Source organism: Calidris pugnax, unplaced genomic scaffold (genome assembly GCF_001431845.1).
Source record: "Calidris pugnax isolate Ruff unplaced genomic scaffold, ASM143184v1 scaffold8, whole genome shotgun sequence".
NCBI lineage: Eukaryota > Metazoa > Chordata > Aves > Charadriiformes > Scolopacidae > Calidris > Calidris pugnax.
Window position 1 is genome coordinate 15424672 of NW_015090830.1, and position 22446 is coordinate 15447117.

Sequence of the window (22446 nt, forward strand, 5' to 3'; positions counted from 1 at the left end):
CCGGGGGACACCGCCCGCCCCGTCACCGCCATCCCGGGGGGAAGCAGCGGCGGCGGCTGGAAGCCCTCCCGCCCGCCAGCCCAGCAGCGAAGAGCCGAGGCTCAGACCTTGGATCAAGGGGGAGCGGGACAGCTCGGGCCGGTCCTCGGGGAAGGAGTCGAGGAGGCGCTTGAAGAGGCGGCCGAGGTCGGAGTAGCTGCGGTGCAGGTAGAGGATGTTGCGGTCCGACCACTCGGTGCGGATCTCGTAGAACTCCTCCTCGTCGCCCCGCCGGCTGATGATGAGCCGCCGGATCCCGTTCACCCAGCAGCCCCGCACGTACATGTTCACCAGCGAGGTGCCCTCAAACACGGCCGAGGCCATCCCGCCGCCGCCCGCGCATCCCCCACCGCCGGCGGAGGGCGAAGCGCACCGCCCCGCGCCGCTGCGGCCAAGTTAAGAGGAGGAGGAGGAAGAGGAGGAGGAGGAAGAGAGAAGAGGGGTGCCACCCGCCGCACGGCCACCCCCTCGTCCCGGCCCTGCCCTGCCCGCCGGGGCTGAGCCTCCTCCCGGCGCTGGAGGGAGTGCCCGCCGGCGCCTCATAGACGGCGGCCCGCAGCGAGGGGACGGCCCGGGCACCCCTGTCCCCGCTCCGGCTGAGCCCCCGCCACCGAGCAGAGCGGCTCTCACCCCTTCCCGGGGCGGGGAACGGGGTGGCTCGGCCCCTTCTTCCCCGCCGGAGCCCCTCCCGTCCAGGGCGGGGGGGAGCGGGAACGTCGGCGGCCGCTGCGGCCCCCCCGGCTCCGGCCCCGCAGGCAGCGCCCGCCCCCTCCGCCAAACCCCCGCGGTCCCCGCGCCGGGATCCTCCTCTTCCTTCTCGGGACGATTTCGCAGACGCCACAGACGTGACGAGGAATTTTTTTTCCCCTCCCAGTGACCCTAAAACTTTTTTTTTTTTTTTTTTTTAAATAATCCGAATTTCCAAGCCGGCCAGCTGAGGGAAGAAGGGAGGGAATTGCTTACACCGCCTCCAGCTGCGCCATGCCAGGCTGTCAGCCCCGGCACCCCACGCGGTTGAAAAGCCTCCCCCTCTGCCCTGGGAAGCCTGAAGGGAGACCCCCGGCAGCTGTGCCGGCATCTCCAGGGGGAGAGGTCTGTTACAGAGAGGAAAAGCAGGAGAAAGGGAGTAAACTGCTCGTGCCTGGGGCTCCTTCAGCCTTTTCTTAATAGTCTGGTGGGACGCCAGCCCTGAGGGAGCCTCCAGCAGCATCGCATACTGGGGGGAGATGGGGAGATCGGGAGGCTGGTGCTTGCAGATACAGCCCTTCCTTTCCACAGGGACCCCCACACCGTCTTAATGCATAGAGAGCTGGGCAGTGGTGAGCTGGCAGTCATCGGGCAAAACCAGAGACGCACCATAGGACAGGGAAGTGTGTGGGAGATATACCCGGCTGCCTGAAAATGCCCAGAAGCTGCAGGGTTAAGATATACATACTGAAGGTGGAGAGAATGACAGCACGGAGACGTGGCATGCATCACCTGGGATGGGCCTCTGCTTGAAGGCAGTGGCCTCTGGCACCGGGCTTTCTGCTGCAGAGGGGCTTGGTGGAGCAGAGAGAGGCGGTGGGCAACTTGCCAGGGTCATGCCGTGGCCCAGGGGCAGAAGGGACCTTTCCTGTTTGTATAATTTGGGGAGGTCAGAGGCCATTGCACTCACGCTACCTATTACCAGATTTAAGCTGGTTTTCGCCAGCGTGACATCTGTGTGTGGCTCAGGAGGCCAGGAATTCACAAGGTAACACTGCGGGTTACACTGCTGTGTAACTGCTCAGGAAAATCAGCAGAGCCCAGAGACGAGACCACTGTTAAGGGTCTCAGCCAAAAAGTGGGCCTTGCAGAACATCGCGGCTGGATCAGCTTGAGACAGTCAAATAACATTATGGGGGGGGCGGGTGGGGGGCACAGAGGTGAAAGATACTTAAAGGTTTTCCATAAAATGCATAATTAAATAACTAAATCACACTCTCTTCAATAGATAATATGCCACACGTCTCTGCGGTAAACCAACGACAAACCAACAAATGCAATGATGTCCCAATCTCCCTATTCAAATATGTAATTGCGTATTTTCTTGATTTAACTTCTACACAGCAAAACTGGTTTTAGTTCACTTTGAAGCACAGTCATATGTAAAGAATGCAAACAACTGAGCCCCATCTCTCCAAACAGAAAGGCACGTGCGTGTTCACTGCAGCCTCTCTCTACAGCACCTGTGGATGCTTCTTTAGCAAAACCTGCATTTTTCAAAACAGAACTGCTGGTACTTGAGACGCTGGAGCAGCTCCTGAGGCACTCAGCACTGAAAGCCTACCAAACCAACTTCACTGAGAACAGCACTGGGCCTGTAGCTGTGATACACAACCAGACAAAAAAACCCAACCTGAAGGCACACACTTTCCAAGGAGAGCTGTGTACCCCTGCCCGGAGCAAAGCGTGTGGCAGAGCCGCCCCCCCTTCACCTTGGATCACCACAAAAAGGGTTTTCACGTCACTGTCAGGCTAGACATCTCCCGAGTACCCCATATTAGCTGTTCAGAGTATTCAGTGTGGCTTCATAGGAAAGGAATTGTTGTGAACCTTTGTACTGCAGGAAGATCTCCACACAGCTCCTTTTGTTGAGCGCAGGATTTTGTAATCCCTCCTCTTGTTCCAGTACACGGTGGTCTTCCCAGTTCTTCTGTCTAAAAACAAAACAAGAAAATAAAATGCTTTCTCTTCTGACAGTTGCTGTGGTAACCTGAAATAACCACATATCCTAAGGAAGCGAAACTTCTAGGAAGAGAACTGCCAGATTAACCCCGCTTTTTTTTTTTTATATGAGCCTTGCATTGCTTCCATTTAAGCAAGGAAAGCACTTGACTTCTGCTCATTCTGACTGGTATTTTCTGCCTTTGCTGTAGAATGATTTTTGCTGGTGTGGGCCTGCCCACAAACTGTGTGTCACTCCATCAGCCTCCGAGGCTCTCAGCACTTTGTCAGACCCTGGCTTCAGGCGGATTCTGCAAGGGCTTGGTTAGGGGTCCTCAACTTCTGCTGGGCTAAGGGTTGCGTGCACCGTCCCGTAGGTGCAAGCATTAAAAGTTTGGTTCTAGTTTTCTCTTTCGGTCTGACTGGTGCCACGCTTCCAACTTAATTAAAATATTCAAATCACGCAAAACCCTATGTGCCTGTCACTGCCTGCTCGTGGAAAATGAGCCTGTGCCGAAAGTCCTACATCTAAAGGGCTTGAAGCTGACATACTGACGCCAGGTCCTGAGTTTCAGGAGGATGAAAGGTAGAAGTACTCCTAACACCGCACACCCAGGATCAGTTTGTTATTGCCCCACGAGTATGATCCTGTTCCAGAAAAAAGAATCTTAACCCAGTAAATACAGAAGTACAACATCCCTCTTTTAGAGTGAAAAGTAAAACTGTGGCACGGCTTTAAATCCTGACACCTAGGACTTCTGGTGTGGCCTGTGGGTAAGTCGGTAGCCCACCACAATTTAATCTCCTTCTCAGCTCAGGTGGCAGGACATGCATACATATGTCCTCTCGCCTCCCGGGTACCCTCCCGAGCATCCCTGTTACAGCAGCGTAATGCCAGCCAGCCATTAAATCTGCTGTTCATGAAAGCTGGGTGAGTAATAATCAGCTGTAACTGTATGGCTCCAAAAAAGTTTTTGCCGGAAAATGCTCAGGAATAGAAAATAAATGTTTGCATTAGACCAGTGGTGTGCCGAGGCGGACAGGAGGCGGACAGGCAAGATTATCTGTGGTGTGGAATGTAAAGTGGATGTGGAGGAATGACAGATAGTCCCAAAGGACACAGACATCTTCCAGATGAAAGTATCTTTTATTATTGGCACCTTTGATAGTTGCCCTACAAATTGTGTCTGTCGTGCACTTTTAAAACTACATAGAGAGTGGGCATTTGCATCTGACAAGTTTTTCATGTGTGTGCAGCATGGGCAGAGTCACTGCGCAGCAGCCACTCTTCAGCAGAAAATGGGAGACATGTATTTGCCTTTCTTTAAAGAAAGGCTTTTATCGAAACACGTCTTATTCCTTCTTGTGTGACATATAGGGTTACTGTTTTCCATATTTAAGTTTTGAGAGAAAAGTAATTAATGGCAATTGCACTTAGAGAATAAAGATGCCGACCGAGTATGTGTTTAACCCCCTTGCATTTTTGTGATCTTACTGTCTCATTGGAGTCATAAAATATTATGGGAACGCATGCATTTTCTTGGCCACTTACTAGTTTTATTTCTACCTAACAATTTTCCAGTCTTGCATTTTATTTCCACAACCTGATAAACAATTTCATTCATTTGAAATACATGCAGGCTACCTACCACATACTGTTAATCAGCTTGCTGAAAGGACTCAGGCCCTGTGAAGGTTACTCTGGCCAAAAATTCACTCTCAAGTCTTCAGCTGATGCAAACGCCATCAAAGTGATGCAGAAAAATGGTCTGAATTTTACAAGAGGCCAGGGCCAAATCACAGGGTGTCAGAAGCCCAAGGACCGGTAACTCTTGCCTCTTTCACTTGTGATATTAACCATGGCTAGAAACGCAAACAAAGTTGAATGAGCCTGTGATTCTAACCTTCTGCTGTGCTGTGACATGTGTCAGACCTCTTTTTTCAGGTTTCTTCATCAATGTGGTGGAAATGATAGGGATACTTGCCTTCTATCATATGCAACTAGGCTATGAAGACTTCTGGAAGTTATTATTATCTACATTTTCTCCATGTGTCCTACACCCTCCAGTCCACTGCAGCACCTTCTTTTGCCCTCACCAGTTATAGTTATCAACAATTATCATCTCTTGGACTGCATCTCATCTAAATGTCTAATAAGATCTCTCCCTGTTATTATTTGAAAGTCATTTTAAGGCTCACTTTTGCCATTATGCCTTCAACCCTCTTAGCAGAGAGGCATGATGATTCACACTCTTTCTGGCCACATCCATTAACTACATACTTCACAGGGTAGGAAGAGTATGTACTGTATTTGTAGTCAAAGTCCTCTTTTTTGGCAATAGACTTTATAGTAAGTAATAATGTGTATCCTCTACTCAAACAAGGCATAAAGAAAGTAGTTTTCATCTTAAGGAAAAAAAAGATAGTACCTTTTGTGAGCCCGACCAGTGGAGCTGGCACATTTCACTACTTCAGTTTAGATCCTTAAAGGAAACAAATTATTGAAATAGCAGCAGCCACTAACCAGCCAACATGCATCTCCACCTAAAACAGAGGTGAGACATGTTGCAGAGTCTCTCTGGGGCAGGAAAACCTAAAGGCAATGATTCTTATGGAAAAGCCAAGTCGAAGCTCAAGGACAGAGGTAGGCTGTGGGCTGAAGGCAGCCTGGTTTTGGCAGAACTTCTCAAAGAGTTATGTTTTCTGCACTGCAAACCCCACAGTATTGTAGCATGGAGCAGGGGCAGAGAGGTGAGGTATTTTCCATAGCTGATACTGCCACCAAAACTCAAGTGTTGGAAAATGCTGATCTGAGGAAGGAGACTGAATAGCTTTGGTGCATCACCCTGTGGGGAGTCTGAGAGGGACGGGAGGGGGACAATGCCTGGGTTGGGGTAAGAGGCTCTCTGGTTCTTCAAGTCTTCCTTTGCTCAAGGAAGCCGACTTTCTATATTCTTGTAAATAAGCAAATATTGTATCCAAGGTGCCTGGCTCCACTAATAATTGCTCCTTCTAACTATTTGAGACCCAAAGATTTCATCAAGCCGCTTAACATGTCAAAAAGCAGGCACAGCTCCCAGGCCTGAAGTCACCAAAGACCTCTTACCTAGAAACTTTGTGAAATCATTCCTGCCATGAAAACGTGGATGGCCTGGACTCTACAGTGAAGGACAGGGTCACATTTCCAGCCTCAGCCGGCAGATTTGTAAACACGGGAGACCAGAGCCTTTGCAAAGACAGCCAGTCAGCTCATTCTGCTCTGTTACCAGTGCAGTGTTGGAATAAATGAAATGCTCACCTATTTCTCAACAGCACCAAAAATAATTTGGAAAGCAAAAGGGATCGAAGCTTTATCCACTTAGACAAACAGCGAAAAGAAGATAACGAGCTTTAAAAAGCAGCCCACACCTCTGTAATGCCTGCAAACAGTGTGGAATGGGGTCTCTTTTTCTGTTCTCCCACGATGTGCACCCTTCTGTTAAAAGTGTGGGGTTTTTTTTTACTGCGCAATCCAAAGGCAAAGCGGCTCTTCCTGTTTTAGTCTTTAGTTCATATGACAAGATCGTCCCTTCTGAACACCTCTGGTGAGAGTGAGCCCTTGATGAAATAAGCTACTGACTGCAACATCCTTTCATGCTCCTGTGGGGCAGTTTGACTGCAAAAGGATTGCATGCACAGCCAGAGCACTGCTGGGACTTTGTATTCTCACTTTGTTCTCTTTTCTCCCCCAGGCTGATTCTGTGAAGTACTGAGCCCTCGTGGAGCTAATGGGAGTTTAAAAAGTGCTCAACATCCTTCCAGCTTTGGCTACCTCATAATATAGACGTTAATGTATGCACAGCCTATTTTTAGAATCTGTAACATGTTTTCTGGGTAAAAAAATACTTGAAAGACCCCTTCCTCTCCCTGAGAGTTGACATTGAATTTGATTTAATAGAAAAGCCTGAAATTCTTTCCGTTAAAAAGTGTATTATAAATGCTCAAGAAGCTGTAACTGTAGTTGAAAGCTAGGTATATTCCTGCCAAAGGGTAAACTAGCTTCATCTAATAAGAGAATATTTCTAGCAGAACAATTTACCCTTTATGAGCCTTTTTTCTGGAGACAACATAGAAAGTATATCTTCACTATGTTTCCAGCAGAGCAAAATAAATTCAATATACCTGCAGGTTACTAAAAAAAACATTGGCATAAAAATATGCAAGACAGAATTTATCTGCGTTTTCAGACTCTGAGCCTAGCGCAATCAGCCTGTTGGGCAATAAAAGGTCCACAGTACAGGCCTTCAGTGCGCTTTGTAATGATCCCTTTGTATGGCCTAACACTGCAAATTTGTATTACATATCAAAATAGAAAGCCTTAAAGTGTTCAAAAAGATGGGCATTATTATTCTGAGTCTGCAGAAAGGAAGACAGAGCCACAGAGCAGAGAAAGCAGCTTGTCTAGGACTGCAGAAAGACGTTGTCCTAAAGGCTGAAATATTTGTAGCACTTGGCACATGGATTTGTATACAAGCCTTAGAGAACATACTGTTTTGCAGGGGGTAAAAAAAACCACATTGCATATGTCTGCTAGAGCCATAAAATGCACAACAGAGCCATTTGCCCAAGCTAAGAAATCTTAGGGTTTTTTTTAAAGGATGAAGCTACTCTAATGTTCTTCCTTTTTCTTTTTTTTTTCTCTCAATATTGTGAAGAAAAATCACTCAGTTTAAAAATGGGAGGTGGAGGATAATAACTTCAATTTAGGCATTTTTTTGCTACTGCTGTTAGTAATTGGAACAAATTCTTCCTTTTCTCTCACTACACTACCCCAGGATAAGCAATTGGCCTTGTTTTAGATGCTGAAAACCCTGGCCATATCCTAACCAGTGGTAACTCTCCCTTAAAACATACAGGCATCCCCACTGACCTGCAGTAGACTACTCATGCTCCTAAAATTAAGGGCACGCTAAGTGCTTAGCTGTGTGAATATGGAGCCCTTCAACATCTGCTCAAGGCAAGGAGAAGTTCTCGATGAAAGAAATACGTAGGGAAGTCACAGCAACAGGAATGCTGAGTATGAAAGACATGCAGGATTAGACCCTGAGCCTGACGAACAAGTATGACTGAATTGCATTCATTCACATAGCAGCATCCGTAAGACACAGCTCCTCAGTGTTTGCTGCTTCAAATACTTCAAGTCAAAACAAGCGTGAGTGATTTGATGTGTCTACATGGCATAATTAGAGATGTAAACAATGACTGCCATTGCAGAAACTAGAGCAATATGCTAAGTAATTACCTGAGTTATTTCAGGCTGGTTATATTCTGTATCATTAGTATAATTACAGGAATTAAATTCAAGCCCATCATACCTTTGGTGGTTCAGTTTGTGCACAACCACCTCATCCTCAATTTTTATGATGTCTCCTTGATCGCCAGGGTGGCCCATGCTCTCCCTCATTTTTCGTTATCTGAGCCACAAAGGAAAGACCCATTAACGAAAACAAGGTTAATTATGCTTTCATCAGAATGGCTTCAGAAGGGATTCCTTCTGAGAAACAGCAGAGTGGGGAGTCCATTCGTTCTGTTCCCTTCCTCCTTAAAAAATAAAGTGAAACCGCACAATGAACGTCTCTATTTACATTTCAGTTCTTTTCCTGCTAATATGCCCGTGTGAATGTACCAAACACGAGTGAAGCGTGAATAATATGTGACTATTTTTCCTTTTTTTCCCCTATATTGCTTAGCACTCTATTTTTCGAACTCTTCCCAAGAGCAAGAAGGAAATCATTTCCCTGCCCCCTTCCTCTTTGTTTCTTTTTCTTCTTATTCAGGACAGGGCTTGTAGTGAATCTGTTAGGACTATTGTGTTATATTCATCAGTTCTACTTGGCGCAGCTCATGTGTGAATCAAGGCTCTTTTCTCGATGAGAAAAGATATTTCCCTTTATACTGTTCTAAGTCAATTACTGTGTTGGCCTTATGTATTTTTTCCCTTCCAGCCAGACATATGATAAGTATTTTCCCTAAAGCCCTTTTTATTATTTGTCATATTATAAAGACCAGAGTACCTTAAACATACATATGGTTTGGTTCACGTATACTTAATACACACTGGAAAAGGTCTTGAAAGGTAACAGCAACTTCTTCTTATAATAAAGGACAAGATTTGATGGTAAACTCTTATCACTCTCAGTATAAGGAGGTTAACAAAGAACCTACAAATTTTTTGTGTTTGCATCGGACAGTGACGGTTTTTCCCTTAAATCAGCAAGGTCAGTTACTTCAACCAAGGGCTGACTCCCAGCTGAACACATTGTGAAGACTCAGAGGAACATGAAGAGTGAAGTGAAAGACATGCATTGGTTTCAGGATAGATATCTGAAAAAACATCTACCCATGTTAAAAAAAACATCTACCCAAGCCTTTGGGCTTGATTCCGTAGATGCTCTAAGCACGAAAATCCATTGAGTTTCAGCATTAATGATGTTTTGTTTGGGAGAAGGTGGGACACAAAGCCAGTGGGAGTTGTCTGGTGCTTGTTTCCATACAGTGTAGGTATAAAGCTCATTGTATTCCAGTGCTAATCCCACTGGACACCAGTTTAACTTCCAGGTGCAGCCAGGCCCAAATCAGACCAGCCAAAAAATCTCCTGAAGCCTCCTGGTTTGAGCACATAACGTTGTCGTGTCCCAATGGGACAGAGCCAACAAACACTGCAACATGGTGCACCGACCCTTCTCATCTTGTGGGAGAGGGAGGGTCTTTACAGTCAGTGTCAAAAGTACAAATCCTCAATTTTTGCTGCAAGAGGAGGCTATGCAGCAGAAATTGCTGCAGTATCCTACTGCAAGATTACTGTAAATGCAATGCATGTGTTCTTTAAGCCTGCCCAGAATAGTTTTACCCCTAGACTTCACTATATGAGCCCAATGCAGTCCTTAGTCCAAGACCATCCCTTTCGTTATTCAGTGAAGGTAATAAAAATAGAAATTAATTGTATTAGAAGTTGGCAGTTGTGCACACAATCGTTGACCCCAGAAAACAACTGGAAATTAAGAAAGTTCAATGAATCCTCCCCTAGAAGGACTAAGTTTTAACAGGAATAGTTAAAAAGAATTTGACTCAAAAAAAATAAAGCTGGAATACAATGAGTAAGCAAAGAACGATGCAATACAGACTTCTTATGGAAAATGCATATTGTCTCAAAAGAACCAAAAATTAACAAAAGAAGAAACCATAACTATCTAGTGATAAAAGAAAAATATTTATGAGGAACTCCAGTAGGGTGTTTACCAACGAGGGCTAAAAACCTTACTTAACTTCAGTTCAGGGACTAACAATCAAAGAGATCTTCACAACCTCTGTAGATGGGAATGTCTGCACAAACAGGGATTCATTGCTGCAGGAACACCATCTTGGTCCCAGACTCTTATGCCAGACCCCAACAGTGTCATCACTAACATTAAATGATCTAATTATATAAGGCAAAGAGACAGGATAATACAATCTTAATCTAAGTATACTAAAAATTGCAACTAGTGGATATTTTGTTGATCAAGAAGCTTCTGTTTAGTTGTTGTCTGAAAAACACTAAGGCTTGTTTTAACTCTCCTACTACTTAGATTTCTCAATTGTCTTATTTCTCATTACCCTAACTCAAGCTGAGGTGACAGAAACTGCCTAGAGTGGTTACTTGTAGCTGCTAAACTAGTACTTATACTTTTTTTCCTCCAATCTTTAGTGAACATCCTATGCTAGTTTTTATATTATCTCATGGTAACTACTGCACTTAGGCCTACTGAAAAAGTTAGATTAAATGAGGGATACATACAGTTAGCTAGATATTTCTTATCCAAACAAGAGATGTATGTACTGCTATTATGTGCAATTTTATTTGAATTGTATTTATTTTTAGAAACCCGTTTGATGGTGTATATTCCCAGTGCATGCTCTGTTTCAAAAAAAAAAAAAAAAGATAATGTTTTTTTGAGGATCTGTTTTATTTGCATTTCAATTGCTTTCTGATAGCTTTTGTGATCAAAAACCCATAATGCTGCTTGTGCAGTGAACTTTCTGAACAAAAAGAAAGATCTGGAATTAAATAACTGTTAATATTATAAGGATACTGTTTGCTCACAGGATCCCAAATGCAAAGCAAGATTTGTGAGTTGCTGCAAGAAATTTCTGATAATTCAGTTTGCAGGACCGGATGGGAATAGAGGGGAAATGGTCTTTGCGGGACTGAAAGCAGCAGGGGACAACTGTTCCCTCAGCCCTAAAGATATTCCCCATAAGAATTGGAAAGTTTTCTGCCTCTAAACATTTTGGAGTGATGTAACTACACAAACACAGCTTCGTTAGTGCAAATCACTAGGGACCTCTGATTGCTCCCATGTATAACTATGTGTGAGCACAATTAAACACAGATGGCAATTAAACCCATGCAGAATCAGAGCTTTATAGCAAAATGCTTTGACAGGACCAGATTTTCAATTTTTTTTCCTTCCTAAAAGGAGTCACCAGGAAGGATCTAGAGAAGACAGGGGCATCTGCATAGATGAAAAAGAGATGAGAGACCTTTGGAAGACCTACAGGGAATAAGAAAATTGACAGTCTAAAGCTTCAAAAGCACAGCAGCTTTCTTGCCTTTTTAGCTGCACAGAAAAATCAATGCTAGGGCCTTGTATCCTCCAATCCTGAAAGGAAACAAGAAACACAAAGGCAAAACAGCATAAATATCAGCCATCTGCTTGGGGGGAGCTGCCAGTCGCATGGTTTCCAATAGGGGATGGACAGACACAAGCCCGTCCTTCTGGCAGGTGGGGCAGCAGCAAGCTTTTGTTCCTGCCTTGCCTCAACTCACAAATGCCACCTTCTTTCAAGCAAGAAGTTGAGCAACTTCTCTCTTTACAGTGGTTTGATTTCACCACACCCCAGGAATAACTCTGCCTCCAAAGCAAAGAACATAACTATTTTATATATATAGCCAGGCCCTTGTGCAGCAGCTCAGTAAAACAAGAGAACTCTTCTGACTTCCTCTTCTCCACAGTTTTCATTTAAAAAAAGTGTGTGTGCCTCTGTGTGTGTAGAGATTCAACTGCCTCCTAATTGTTCCCTGGCTTCCTGTCAAAAAGGTCTGGACCTGAATCCCAGGAAACTTCTCACTCCCTGTCTGAGGCAGGACTCAGGAGAACAATAGCTGGCTACAATCAATGGTGCTGCAGCAGAGACTTGTTAAAATACATGTTTGCGTTGCTATCTTCTGCTGAGAAGCGCTAGTATATAATAGCAGCACAGAACAGTTACAGCAGAAACGTATTAGTAATTCTAAGTGCTGAAAATTGCCAACTAATTTATCTTTTAGCTTCTCTGACAATTGCTAGCAAGAATTATCTCCCTTTAAAAAGAAAACCAGATGGATGGAATAAAAAGCTCTAAAAAGAAATTTACCACAGTACAACCCAAACCCAGGGCACAGCATGCTTTAAAACACAAGAGCTCATTTTTCCCCATGCCATCATTTTTCATCTTGATTTCAATTCCAAGGATCGGTGACGTCATAACACCTGACACAGTGAAAAGGTGGCCCTAGAGTCATTATTCTTCATATCCTTCTCAGTGCTATATGGCCAATTTCAATAAGCAGTTTCTTTCTGTGTAACCTAAAAGCTATTTATCCCATAGTAGTTTTCCAAAGCCATATTTGGTACTCAAATGAGTTGGCCTAATTTTCACAGAAAAAAGCAACCCTTCTTTGCCTCCTGGAGCAGTGACAAAGTTGTCCACTATGGTAGACAGAGCCTGAGTAGCTACCCCTTCATGTGGTTGCCACTATCAGACAAGACACTTCAGCACATGACTGAAGGAAATAAATATCAGAATACACAACAGGCTGTGTCCCTCCATAAAGTTGCCATTGTCTCCAGCTTGCTTCCCACCATTGTCGGCATAAAAAACTATTAAAAATATGTAATGCTTTTCAAGGTTGCTTCAATACACATGATAAGATCTCCCTTATAAAGGTCTTAGTCCTCAAATCCTGCTTAGGTTTCCTCTGATAGCAAGGGACATAAAAAAAGTAGATTTGAGGCTGACTTCTTTGAGAAGAAGGTGAAGTGTCATCTCTTATTTTTCTCTCGCATCGTGGACACTCAGTTGAGTTTCCCACTCAGCACTGGGATCATCCAAGACATCTGCTGTTCCCACTGATTCGGAAACTTGATAAACCAATTCTGAAAACAGTGGACAGGACTGGAGGCCCAAATCCTGTTTGTCTGGCTTTAAGGCAGAACTGCACATTGAATCAGTCCTTCTTTCTGCAAGAAAGCACAAAGTATAGATGTGGTATCAACAGCTTACTCGGGGAGATCCGGTCAGACCGCAGCACATCAGATCAATTAAGAAGCCAAGCGGAGCACAACATTCTCTGTCCTGTTTAGAACTGGGAAGTTTGATGATCAAACTGTTCCAAAATCAGACTGCCTACTAGAAGCATCTCTGCATATGAATGTCTGGTGCCTACCCACAGGCAGTCAATCTTGACCAAGTCACACAGCCTAAAAATGTCAAGATCACCAAGGAAATTCTGTGAAAAAACAGGAATAAAACCCTTATTGTCCCGTCACTACAAGGCTTGCTTTCTTTATTTGTTACAGTAATTCATTTCGTACAGATTTAGCAAGCTAAATCTTAAAGTCCTTCCTAAAACAGATTTGGATCCAAGCTGCCCTGCATACTAGCTGGCGTAACTGAGGTCAGGATTCAGACTTTCATTCTTCTTCATTCCTTTCCAGGCAGCCCTCCCGCTCCTTCAAAATAAGTGTAGATGCCAGTTACAGAATTAAGAGTTCATCTCTATGTAAGTAATTAGAGGTGCATTTTTTGCCATACTTTTGGCCTTATTAATAGCACCATGGTATTTCTGGAAAGTAACAGTGGCTTTAACAACTAATGATCATTTTAGAAATAGAAGTAACGCTTCGCTTTGCTTTCCCTAATAGGATTCAAGAAACACAGTGTGCAGTAGAAACCCCTGTTGTGCATCTCAGCCTCCCACGGAGATCATTACCAGGGTGCACGTGTTTAACAGAAGCACCATCACCACCTTTCTGTTCCCAAGGCAAGGAAAGACAGCAGGAAGGAATTTGCCACAGTTATTAGGCCACAGGTTTCTTGAGCTCAGAAAGGATCATCAAACAATTAACTCCTTAAAGAAATGGTCTTCAGAAAGCTCAAGGTCTTGCTTCTGCACCAGGGAGGAATACTCTGAGGAACAACCACTGGCTTTAGTGCTGGCTGAGGACAGGCTGGCCAGGGAGCAGCTCTGCTGAGAAGGACCTGTGGGGTGGTGGTGAGCAGCAACCTGGGCACCAGCCACAGCCTGCCTGGCACCCAGGAAGGCAGCAGCATCCTGGGCTAGGCCAGCAGCATCCCTGAGCAGCAGATCAAGGGCAGTGGTTACTTCCTTTTGCTTGACATTCATGAGACTGCACCTAGAGTATGGCATCCAGTTCCAGCCCTAGGCCAAGAACGAGGACAGTCATGGAGGACAAGTCTGGGAGAGGGCCAAGGGCTGGCACACAGCTCTGTGAGGAGATGCCGAGGGACCAAGGCTTGTTCAGCCTTGAGAAGGGATGGCTTCAGAGACCTGACAGCAGACATCCAGCACCTTTGAGAAGAGAAAAGGAAGGAGGTGCACAGCAGAGTGACAATGGTCATAAATTGAAACAGGGATAGGAGGGAGAAAACTCCCCATTGGGATAGTTAGGCAGTGGCTCGGGTTGCCAAGAAAGGTTGTGCAACCTCCATCCTTGGTGGATTTCAGGATCTGGCTGAATAAAGCCCTGGTCTGATCTCATCACTAATCCTGCTTTGGGCAGGAGGTTGGACTAGAGACCTCCTGAGGTCCCTTCTAACCCAAATGATTCTATAAAAAATTACAAAGCAATAAAAGTTGCAAGATAACTACTCAAACAAGTAAAAAAAAATCCCCCTCTTGTCACAGTAGAACTACAAAGTTTTAGGAACCAGGATTTTTCAGATGCAATATATAAAAATAAAACCAAAGACTTCCCCTTTTCCTCAACAACATGTAATGTTGAGCCATTATACTAAAATTTACTTCAGATATCGTTATCTGACACTTAAACTTTGTCCTGACCAGTTACTTCAGTGATTAATGCATTTGGGATTCAAAAGAAAGAAATCCTTCCCTTTCTTCTGGCAGGTATTCATAGCAAAGTAAAGAAGGGAGTGTATTATTAAAGCTTAACTGCTGTTGAAGCTTTTGAAAGAGGACTTTTGCCTGTTTCTTCCAAGAAAATCCCTGCTCCCCTGCTCTACAAACATAAAACCAGACTAAATCTGCTAGTGTCATCCAGGGAGATTCTTATCCTGTTTACAATGGCCCAAGTCTGAACAACTCCCCAGGAAAGAAATTCCTCTACACCATGAGGACTGAGAAATGCAAACCCCACTGAATCTCAGCAGAAATGACTGTACAAGAAAAACAACAATCAAGGTAGGTATCACTTAAGAAGAATGAAAAAGCATAAAAATAAAGCAGTTAGTGCATATCACTCTTTCTTTGCACAGGTAGGAAGCTGCATAACACTCTCAGCTCCTAAATTTACATGCCACATAAGTTGGCCAAAGAGGCCTGTGGGACCTGAGCAGGGAAGACTGCTCCCCACCATCTGCACAACAACTTCTAAAGTCCTCTCAGCTCTATGGGGATATGCATGAAACATGCAGAGTGCTTATTGCATCTCCCATCAAAGGGTCAGACAGGGTACTGCCTTTTCACAGAAATTAAAGGAGTCAGAAACCACATGCAGCTCATACTGCTGCATTAGCTCTTTTAACATTGAAAACCATGGGCCTGGTTTAATTCTTCATAATGACCTAGACTAGTGATGACCAACTTGAGAAAGATGTGCAGGATCAGGTTCCACATGAAGAAGAGTTTTTAAATAGATCCTGGGTGTATTATAGGTTTTTGATCTGGAAAGACTGTCTATATAGCAACTTAGAGGGTGAAGAGTAAGCTGTGTGCTGAAAACCTACCTCATTCCATGCTTTGAAATGCTATACTCTGTTTTCAAATTAATTCCCATTCCTGCTTGGGTAATGCAAGTTTAAATACTCCTTCTTATACATCTGTATTTTAAAAAGTGTTCCAGAACGAACCCCCTCCACCCCACAAGAAAAATGCTTTGGGGAATTTGTAGGAGGATTAGAGCTTTAACAACAACATGCAGAATAAAATATTAAAATCTTATAATGCCTTTTCAGAAACCAGCCTTTTATAAAGTAGCATTTTCTTTGGCAGTTCTGTGGTAGAAAGCCCTGCCCATGAATCTTCTCTGCTTTGAAGTCTTAGCACTTTTACAAAATAGAAAAAATTGAATCTGGAGCATAGGGACTGTAATTATACTCCATCATTCAAAAAAGGGGGAATAAAAAGCACATGCTTCCTTGAGTCTTAGAGTTGTAATGGTCATGACCACGAAGGAGATGGTAAAGCCTCAGGACAAAATTCCAGCTTTGCTGAATTTGACAAGGGCTCTACCATAAGATTTCACACTTAGGATTTCACTCGAAGGGCTTGAACCTGGTCCTGTGCTGGTGTAGGGCTTGTTTTAATGTTGGCGTGCAATGACACACAAGTCCCACATTTCAAAGGGAAAAACCCTCAGTGCAAAATTCTTCTTTTCCTCTGTCTCACCCACACAAAAAGAAGCATTCAAGTCTTTAGTTAAGTAAATAGTAAAGGAATTTTCAATAAACAGAAAATAAATTTTTGTGTGTTCAAGAAGAACAGATTTCAATTCTCGGTAATATTTAGCAGCCTGTAATTAAAAGAAGTTTACAAAGCTTTTCCTGGCAAAACACAAGGTATAATTAAACTTTTTCCTTCAGAGCAAGTATGATTTAATTTACTATAACCAAAGTTATAAAAGGGGCTAATGAAGATTTTTATTATGTGTATGCTTCTTTTCAGGAGGGTGCTCTGTATCTCCAACATATCCTCCTATGCAGGGAAAGATGTTCCAGAAACAGATCTAGTGTTTATAATGGGGAAGGCCAATGATCATGAATGATTGTGTAAAACCAAGATTAAAAGTAGCATTTTTACATTGTATATATATCCTAGTAAATGCAAGAAGGAACTATTAACACTCAGAGGGTTTAATTATTCCCTTTCTTGTAACGTTTCCAGTATGAATTTTTGGGGTTCCTACTAACAATCAGTGACAGAAAGAAAAATAAAGGATAACATTTAAAAAGGGAAATCCCATTGCTGAGTTTTGCTTGTCTGCAGAAAACATATTGCATGCAAAGAAAGACAAAGGAAGTCAGAAAGAGAAAGCGACAGTTTCTCTTGTCGTGGTGGGAAGCAGAAGAAAACCAATGGTGTATTTGCTGGCAACCCCATACCATCCCGAAGCAGATCATGTACTAGCAGCTCTCAACTGCATTTAGGAGCAATTTCACCTTCACTATACTTGAAGTGAAAACTTTGATGAACAGTGCCTAATTACAACATATTATCATGCCTATGCAGCATCATGCGTCATGCTGTACAGGTATGCATATTGATAATACTATAAAGGTCAGTGATACAGGTCAGATGTGGTAAGTATTTACCATTTGGTTCAAAAGGAAGCCCATTTTAATGCTACTGCTACCTAGTCTTATCACACATATTTTGTTAAGCGTTCATACCTTGTGTGCAAATTAAGTTTTGCATCATGCTCGTAACCCTGTAATTCTGGTTGGATCAGATCAGCCAGCACAGATTGTTACGAAGACCTGCCCAGAAATAATACAGTTTTGGAAAAGCCTTTTAGAAGTCTCTCAGGTCGTTCCTTCTTGTCTCTCATCACTTCTGGTAGAGGACTATAGCTACAACCCAAAAGCACTTGTTAGTACAGTACATTGCACTTGGCATATAATTTATGTACTCTTTTGCAACAGGCAATAGTATGTTGTTGTTATGTTTGATTGTGCCTCGAGTAAATTTCAGCAAGATATTACAAAGATTTCAATCTTAGATTTATTCTCAAAGACATTCTCCTTGGGTAGTTCTCATGCCCCATAATTTACCTTCATTTTAATGTGTTTTCAAGGATTAATCCTCAAATGTCCTTGCTGTACCCAAAGAGAATGAAACATACCGGAGATGCTAAAGCCTGTAATACCATCATCTTCTCTTCTGCTATGTTTCTGGTCATTCCCTGCCCTGTGATACATGGTAGAGTCATTCCCCTGAAAGCCAAAATGGGACAGTATAGAAGGAAACAGGTTCTGTTAAGCTATGGTCATGCTTTAAATGACACATAACTCTTATGATCACTGACTGTGAGTAACAAAGTAGTCCTTTTAGTGGCAAGAAGTCCTACTTCTGGACTATGTTAACTCTTCTGGGGTCATTTGTACTAATAAATGAAGCAAGATCTTTCCTTGACATGTATTCCCCCCAAAAAAAGAGAGATCATATTATTTCAGACAAGCACAATATAATACTATTACAGCATGTTGAACTGGATCACTCAATGCTTCCAGACCCATGCTGACCTCTCCCTTTGATGCTCCAGTCCCCTCAGAAGTAAAGGCATCAAAAAGATTGAGTGCAAGATCTTCCACTATGTAGAACACATCCACATACTGTCAAAGCTGATATCTGACAAGGGGTCAGAAATCAAGAACTTCAATAATTTACTGTAGTTCAAAATCAAATAGCATTTATACCATGTAGCAGCAGAAAAATGTGGTCCAAAGAAGTTAGGGGAGAACAGTATCTACTGCATGGTCCATGTTTTCATTTTCATTTTCTTTAAGATCATGAGGATTTATTATTTGTCTTACTGTAGATTTAGATATTCTAGAAAAAAGATTATAGTAAAAACATGAGGGCCTAAAGAAAGACAGACAATGAAGTTCCGTTTTGATGTGCCTATTTAAAGATAAACAAAAGTCCTGCTTATGCATGCTTTTTCCTTATCTTTCAGACATCACTGGATTTTGGTTTATGTGCTTTTAAAATCCTGCCTGAAGAAACACTTTCCTAATTGGGGTTTAAATAGTTCAGAAGGCAAAAGTGAGGGCTAAAACACAATGACAGGATCATCAGCATTTTGCAGTTAAGGAAACAAGAGGAGAGGAGGGCAGCAAGGCTGAAGGTGCTCTGGAGCCCCAAAGCCCTCTTGGTGTCACCTTGGACCTCCACTGTGGTGTGGCCCTTACAAATACAACTAGGAACAGTAGTTTTAGATCACGAGAATAGGAGAGATTTTCTTCACCCCAAGTATTGAGTCTAGTCAGCTTATTTGTTCTTAATTTAGTCAGTCATAAATGCTGGAGTGGAAGATGGCAGGTTGGGCCAGATTATCTTTGAGGTCCCTTCCAACCTGGTTTTCTATGATCTGACTCATTTCCACAGTAATTGCCTGTGATTTCATACAAGTGTCATTATGTTATTGATTCAGACAGAAGGAAATTGAAATAGATAAATAATAGTTAATCACACATATACCAACTATAATCATGCTATGTACTTGTAAAACCCTTCATTCAAGGAATTACACCACATCTGAGTCAATATTATGGAAGATACAGGGAAAGGGTATGTAATAATGTATTTTAGCAGTGACCAGTGTTCCTACTGCTAAGTAGTTCAAGTATAACTCGGACAGACACTTTAAAAGGTTAATTCAGAATAAAACACCAAGCTAGGATCAAGGAGATCTACCTTCAATTCTCCCCAGCAACAGAAGTTTCTCCAGGATCTTTTAATGAGTCACTTCTAATCAGCATTATCTGTGAAGTGATTTTCTCTAGTCAAAGAAACTCCAGTATTTCAGTAACTTTCCTTAGCTTGTGTCAGTGCCATAGCCTCTTCACCGGGTTAGCAGAGACCAGGCCTGTAATCAAAATTCTCATCCCAATAACAGATTTCCACTTACAACATTTCAGAAGCATGGACAGTCAGAAATCACTCTTCAGTTCAATTCCTCCAGAGGCAGGCAGCATTTCTCTTGGTGTCCTTACAACCCACAACATCATGAAGCATGTATTTAGCTTTGCTAAGGTAAAATGCCCCAGAAAATGGCATATCAAGGACCGCATGAGTACAACTCCCTCCAGCTGCCTGCAGAGCTGGAGCCCACTAATGTACTAAAAAGCCCACTTTAGTATGTTATGGTCCTTTAGTAAGTTATGGCAGTTCATTAACCTCTACATCGTCCTTGTGAGACCAATCCAGACTGAAGACTGGACCAGGTAGAAGAAAGCCTTGGGTTTGCAAAAAACAAACAAACAAAAAGTGATTTAACCTTTCTGGATGCATGGCATGGCCCCACAAGCAATTGCTCTGACTCCTGTTTTGAAGAGGAGGGCAACAAAACCAAACCATACATAGATTTCAAATTGGGCTGGTCCTGTATTCTAGTTTCATTTTAGGCGGCAGGAAATCTCACGTTCACTTTATCAAGTCTTAAGTTTATACATGTTTGCTTCCATTTGTCACTTCAAAAGCTCAGTTTGTCATAACTGGTTCCTACTCTGAGTTTCCCCTTGAGCACTTCAAATGCTCTCTGTCTAGACACTACTTCTATATATCAGGATAGAATTACTTTCTCAGTTGTGCTCAGCTCTGGGCAATAACTCCCTCCTGTGTGGTCAATGCTATAAAGACCTTCCTCTGCAAAAACTGAAAGGAGGATAAAAGCAGCATTTTTCTCACATAAAAGTAGCCCTCCCCTCCCTTTGTAGACTCAAAGAAAAATGTTTAAAAATGAGTTTTCATTTAAACTCTTCCCACTTTTATTTGCCTATGTTTTAATTCTGAGATGTGTTACAAAAAGGAGCAGAAAAACAAGTTTCTGTATTTGGTTGGTTGTTTTTTCTCCTCAATTTCATATCCAAAAGATTTTCCAGGAAAAGGACATTAAAAAAAAAAAAAAAAAAAAAAAAAGAGAAAATTATTTGAATAAAAAGAAAAATATTACTGAAGTTACTATTAATAAAAATAACTTTTAATAATAACCTCAGTTCCCATTGTTCTTGTAATTCTGGTTCCGAAAAGGACATTAAAAAAAAAAAAAAAAAAAGAAAAGAGGAAATTATGGTCTCTCTCTACACGCATATATACACTGACTCTTTAATCTTATCCATTAGAAATCTAGGATGTTTAAGAGCATTTTCATACCTTATTCATTTCCTTTTATGATTTTATTCTTGTTTGCAGAATATTAAGTCTATTTTCAGTCAGTACTCCATAAAAGCATTTTAAGAGCTCATTCAGCAGAACACCTTATCAGAAGTTGCTCCTGTTCACAGGAGTCAGGCGTGACACTCCCAGGCACAGCCCAACCCTGCTCTGTAAGCAGGTCCAGAATGAGAGAGAGATTCAACTTTGCTTGTTACTTCTTTCTTCAATAAAATTAACTGAAGGGTTGAAATTTCAAGGGTTGGCATGTGTTCAGCCAAGACTAGTGGGTGACTTCAGCCTTCAGCAGGAGGTAACTCCACCCTCACCAAGCATGAGAGTTGCCGACATCAGAAAGGAGGCTGGAACACCTTCAAAGTCAGGCTCAGCCTATACTTCACAGATGCAAATCCAGAGGAATACCATGTACCTGTGGAATTGCATTAACATCCCATGTTGGGTGACAGGATTTGGTCAATGCACATCAATAAAACTATTAAAACTATTAAAAGATTAAACTGAATCTTGATTACTGAGGTCAACAGAGATATTTGGGTACACCAGGAGTCCAGCACAGAACCAACCTGGACCTGCTGCAACATAGTGAATTCCTCTGTGAGAAGGAGAGGAAAAGGAAATTCTTTGCACGTATACAAAGCAGATTTTTATCATTTGAAAAGGGTTCCTTTAAGGACATTCCACAAGGACAGGTTCGGGGTTTTTTTGATAGCTGCTATGTCACTTCCTTCTTGTCTAGCAAAAGATGAATTGATGCTTCTTGACAAACTTGTACTCACAACTCAGATAATTCCTAGCCAGCCATCACATACCATACAATTTAAAACAGCATAAAAATGAAATAATGTGAAAAGTTTGGAGGTTTTAAGAACAACCTTTTACAATTTCAGCTTGAACTTGCTGCCACCAAAGACAGTTGGTGCTCTGGGGCTTGCAACAGTGGCAGACTTAGCTTTCAGATCTGGACACTTGATCCAGAAAGAGCTTGTTTTCAGGTCAGTTCTTCTGAAAGCCTTGGTAGAGGACACTACCGCTATACCATTGTGTAAAGATCATTTGTAATATAAGCTTAAGCTATTTTTTAATAGGAAATACTGGACAATGTGCACTGGGCTTGCTGGTGTATATATTTGGGAATTAGAACAAGGAAGAAAGATCTCCTTGTACTGTTGAATACTGGCCTACTGCTTTTGGGAAGTTCTGCAAGCTGCAGAACTGCAAATCCCATCAACTGCAAACCTGGTTTTGGAGAACTTAGTAACGCAAGGGAGTATCAGACCTTACAACATAGGAAAGAGGAGACACCTAGAACACAAGACATGGAAGGTTAACACAAGCCAATGAAAGGGCATTTTTGGTACCTCGACATTCACCTTTTGTTGCAAATGTAAATGGGACAGTTTAGTTGTAGGATACAAGGAGAAGACCATAGAAATGCCTTCTTTGAGAACTTTACTAACAGCAAAACATTTATTCTAATACATTCAGTGTGTCCTTTTGAGATC

The 22446-nt window shown here is 42.6% G+C and overlaps 1 protein-coding gene across 1 annotated transcript in view; it reads right to left on the reverse strand.

Annotated features, from left to right (window-relative positions):
• PXDC1 (PX domain containing 1) overlaps positions 1-718 on the reverse strand; it is a 25547-nt gene extending 24829 nt beyond the window's left edge. Inside the window, exon 1 of the mRNA XM_014941062.1 lies at positions 108-718. Coding sequence (XP_014796548.1) covers positions 108-363 — 256 coding nt within the window. The 5' untranslated portion in view covers positions 364-718. The remainder of the gene's footprint in view (positions 1-107) is intronic.
• Between the last annotated feature and the right edge of the window lie 21728 nt (positions 719-22446).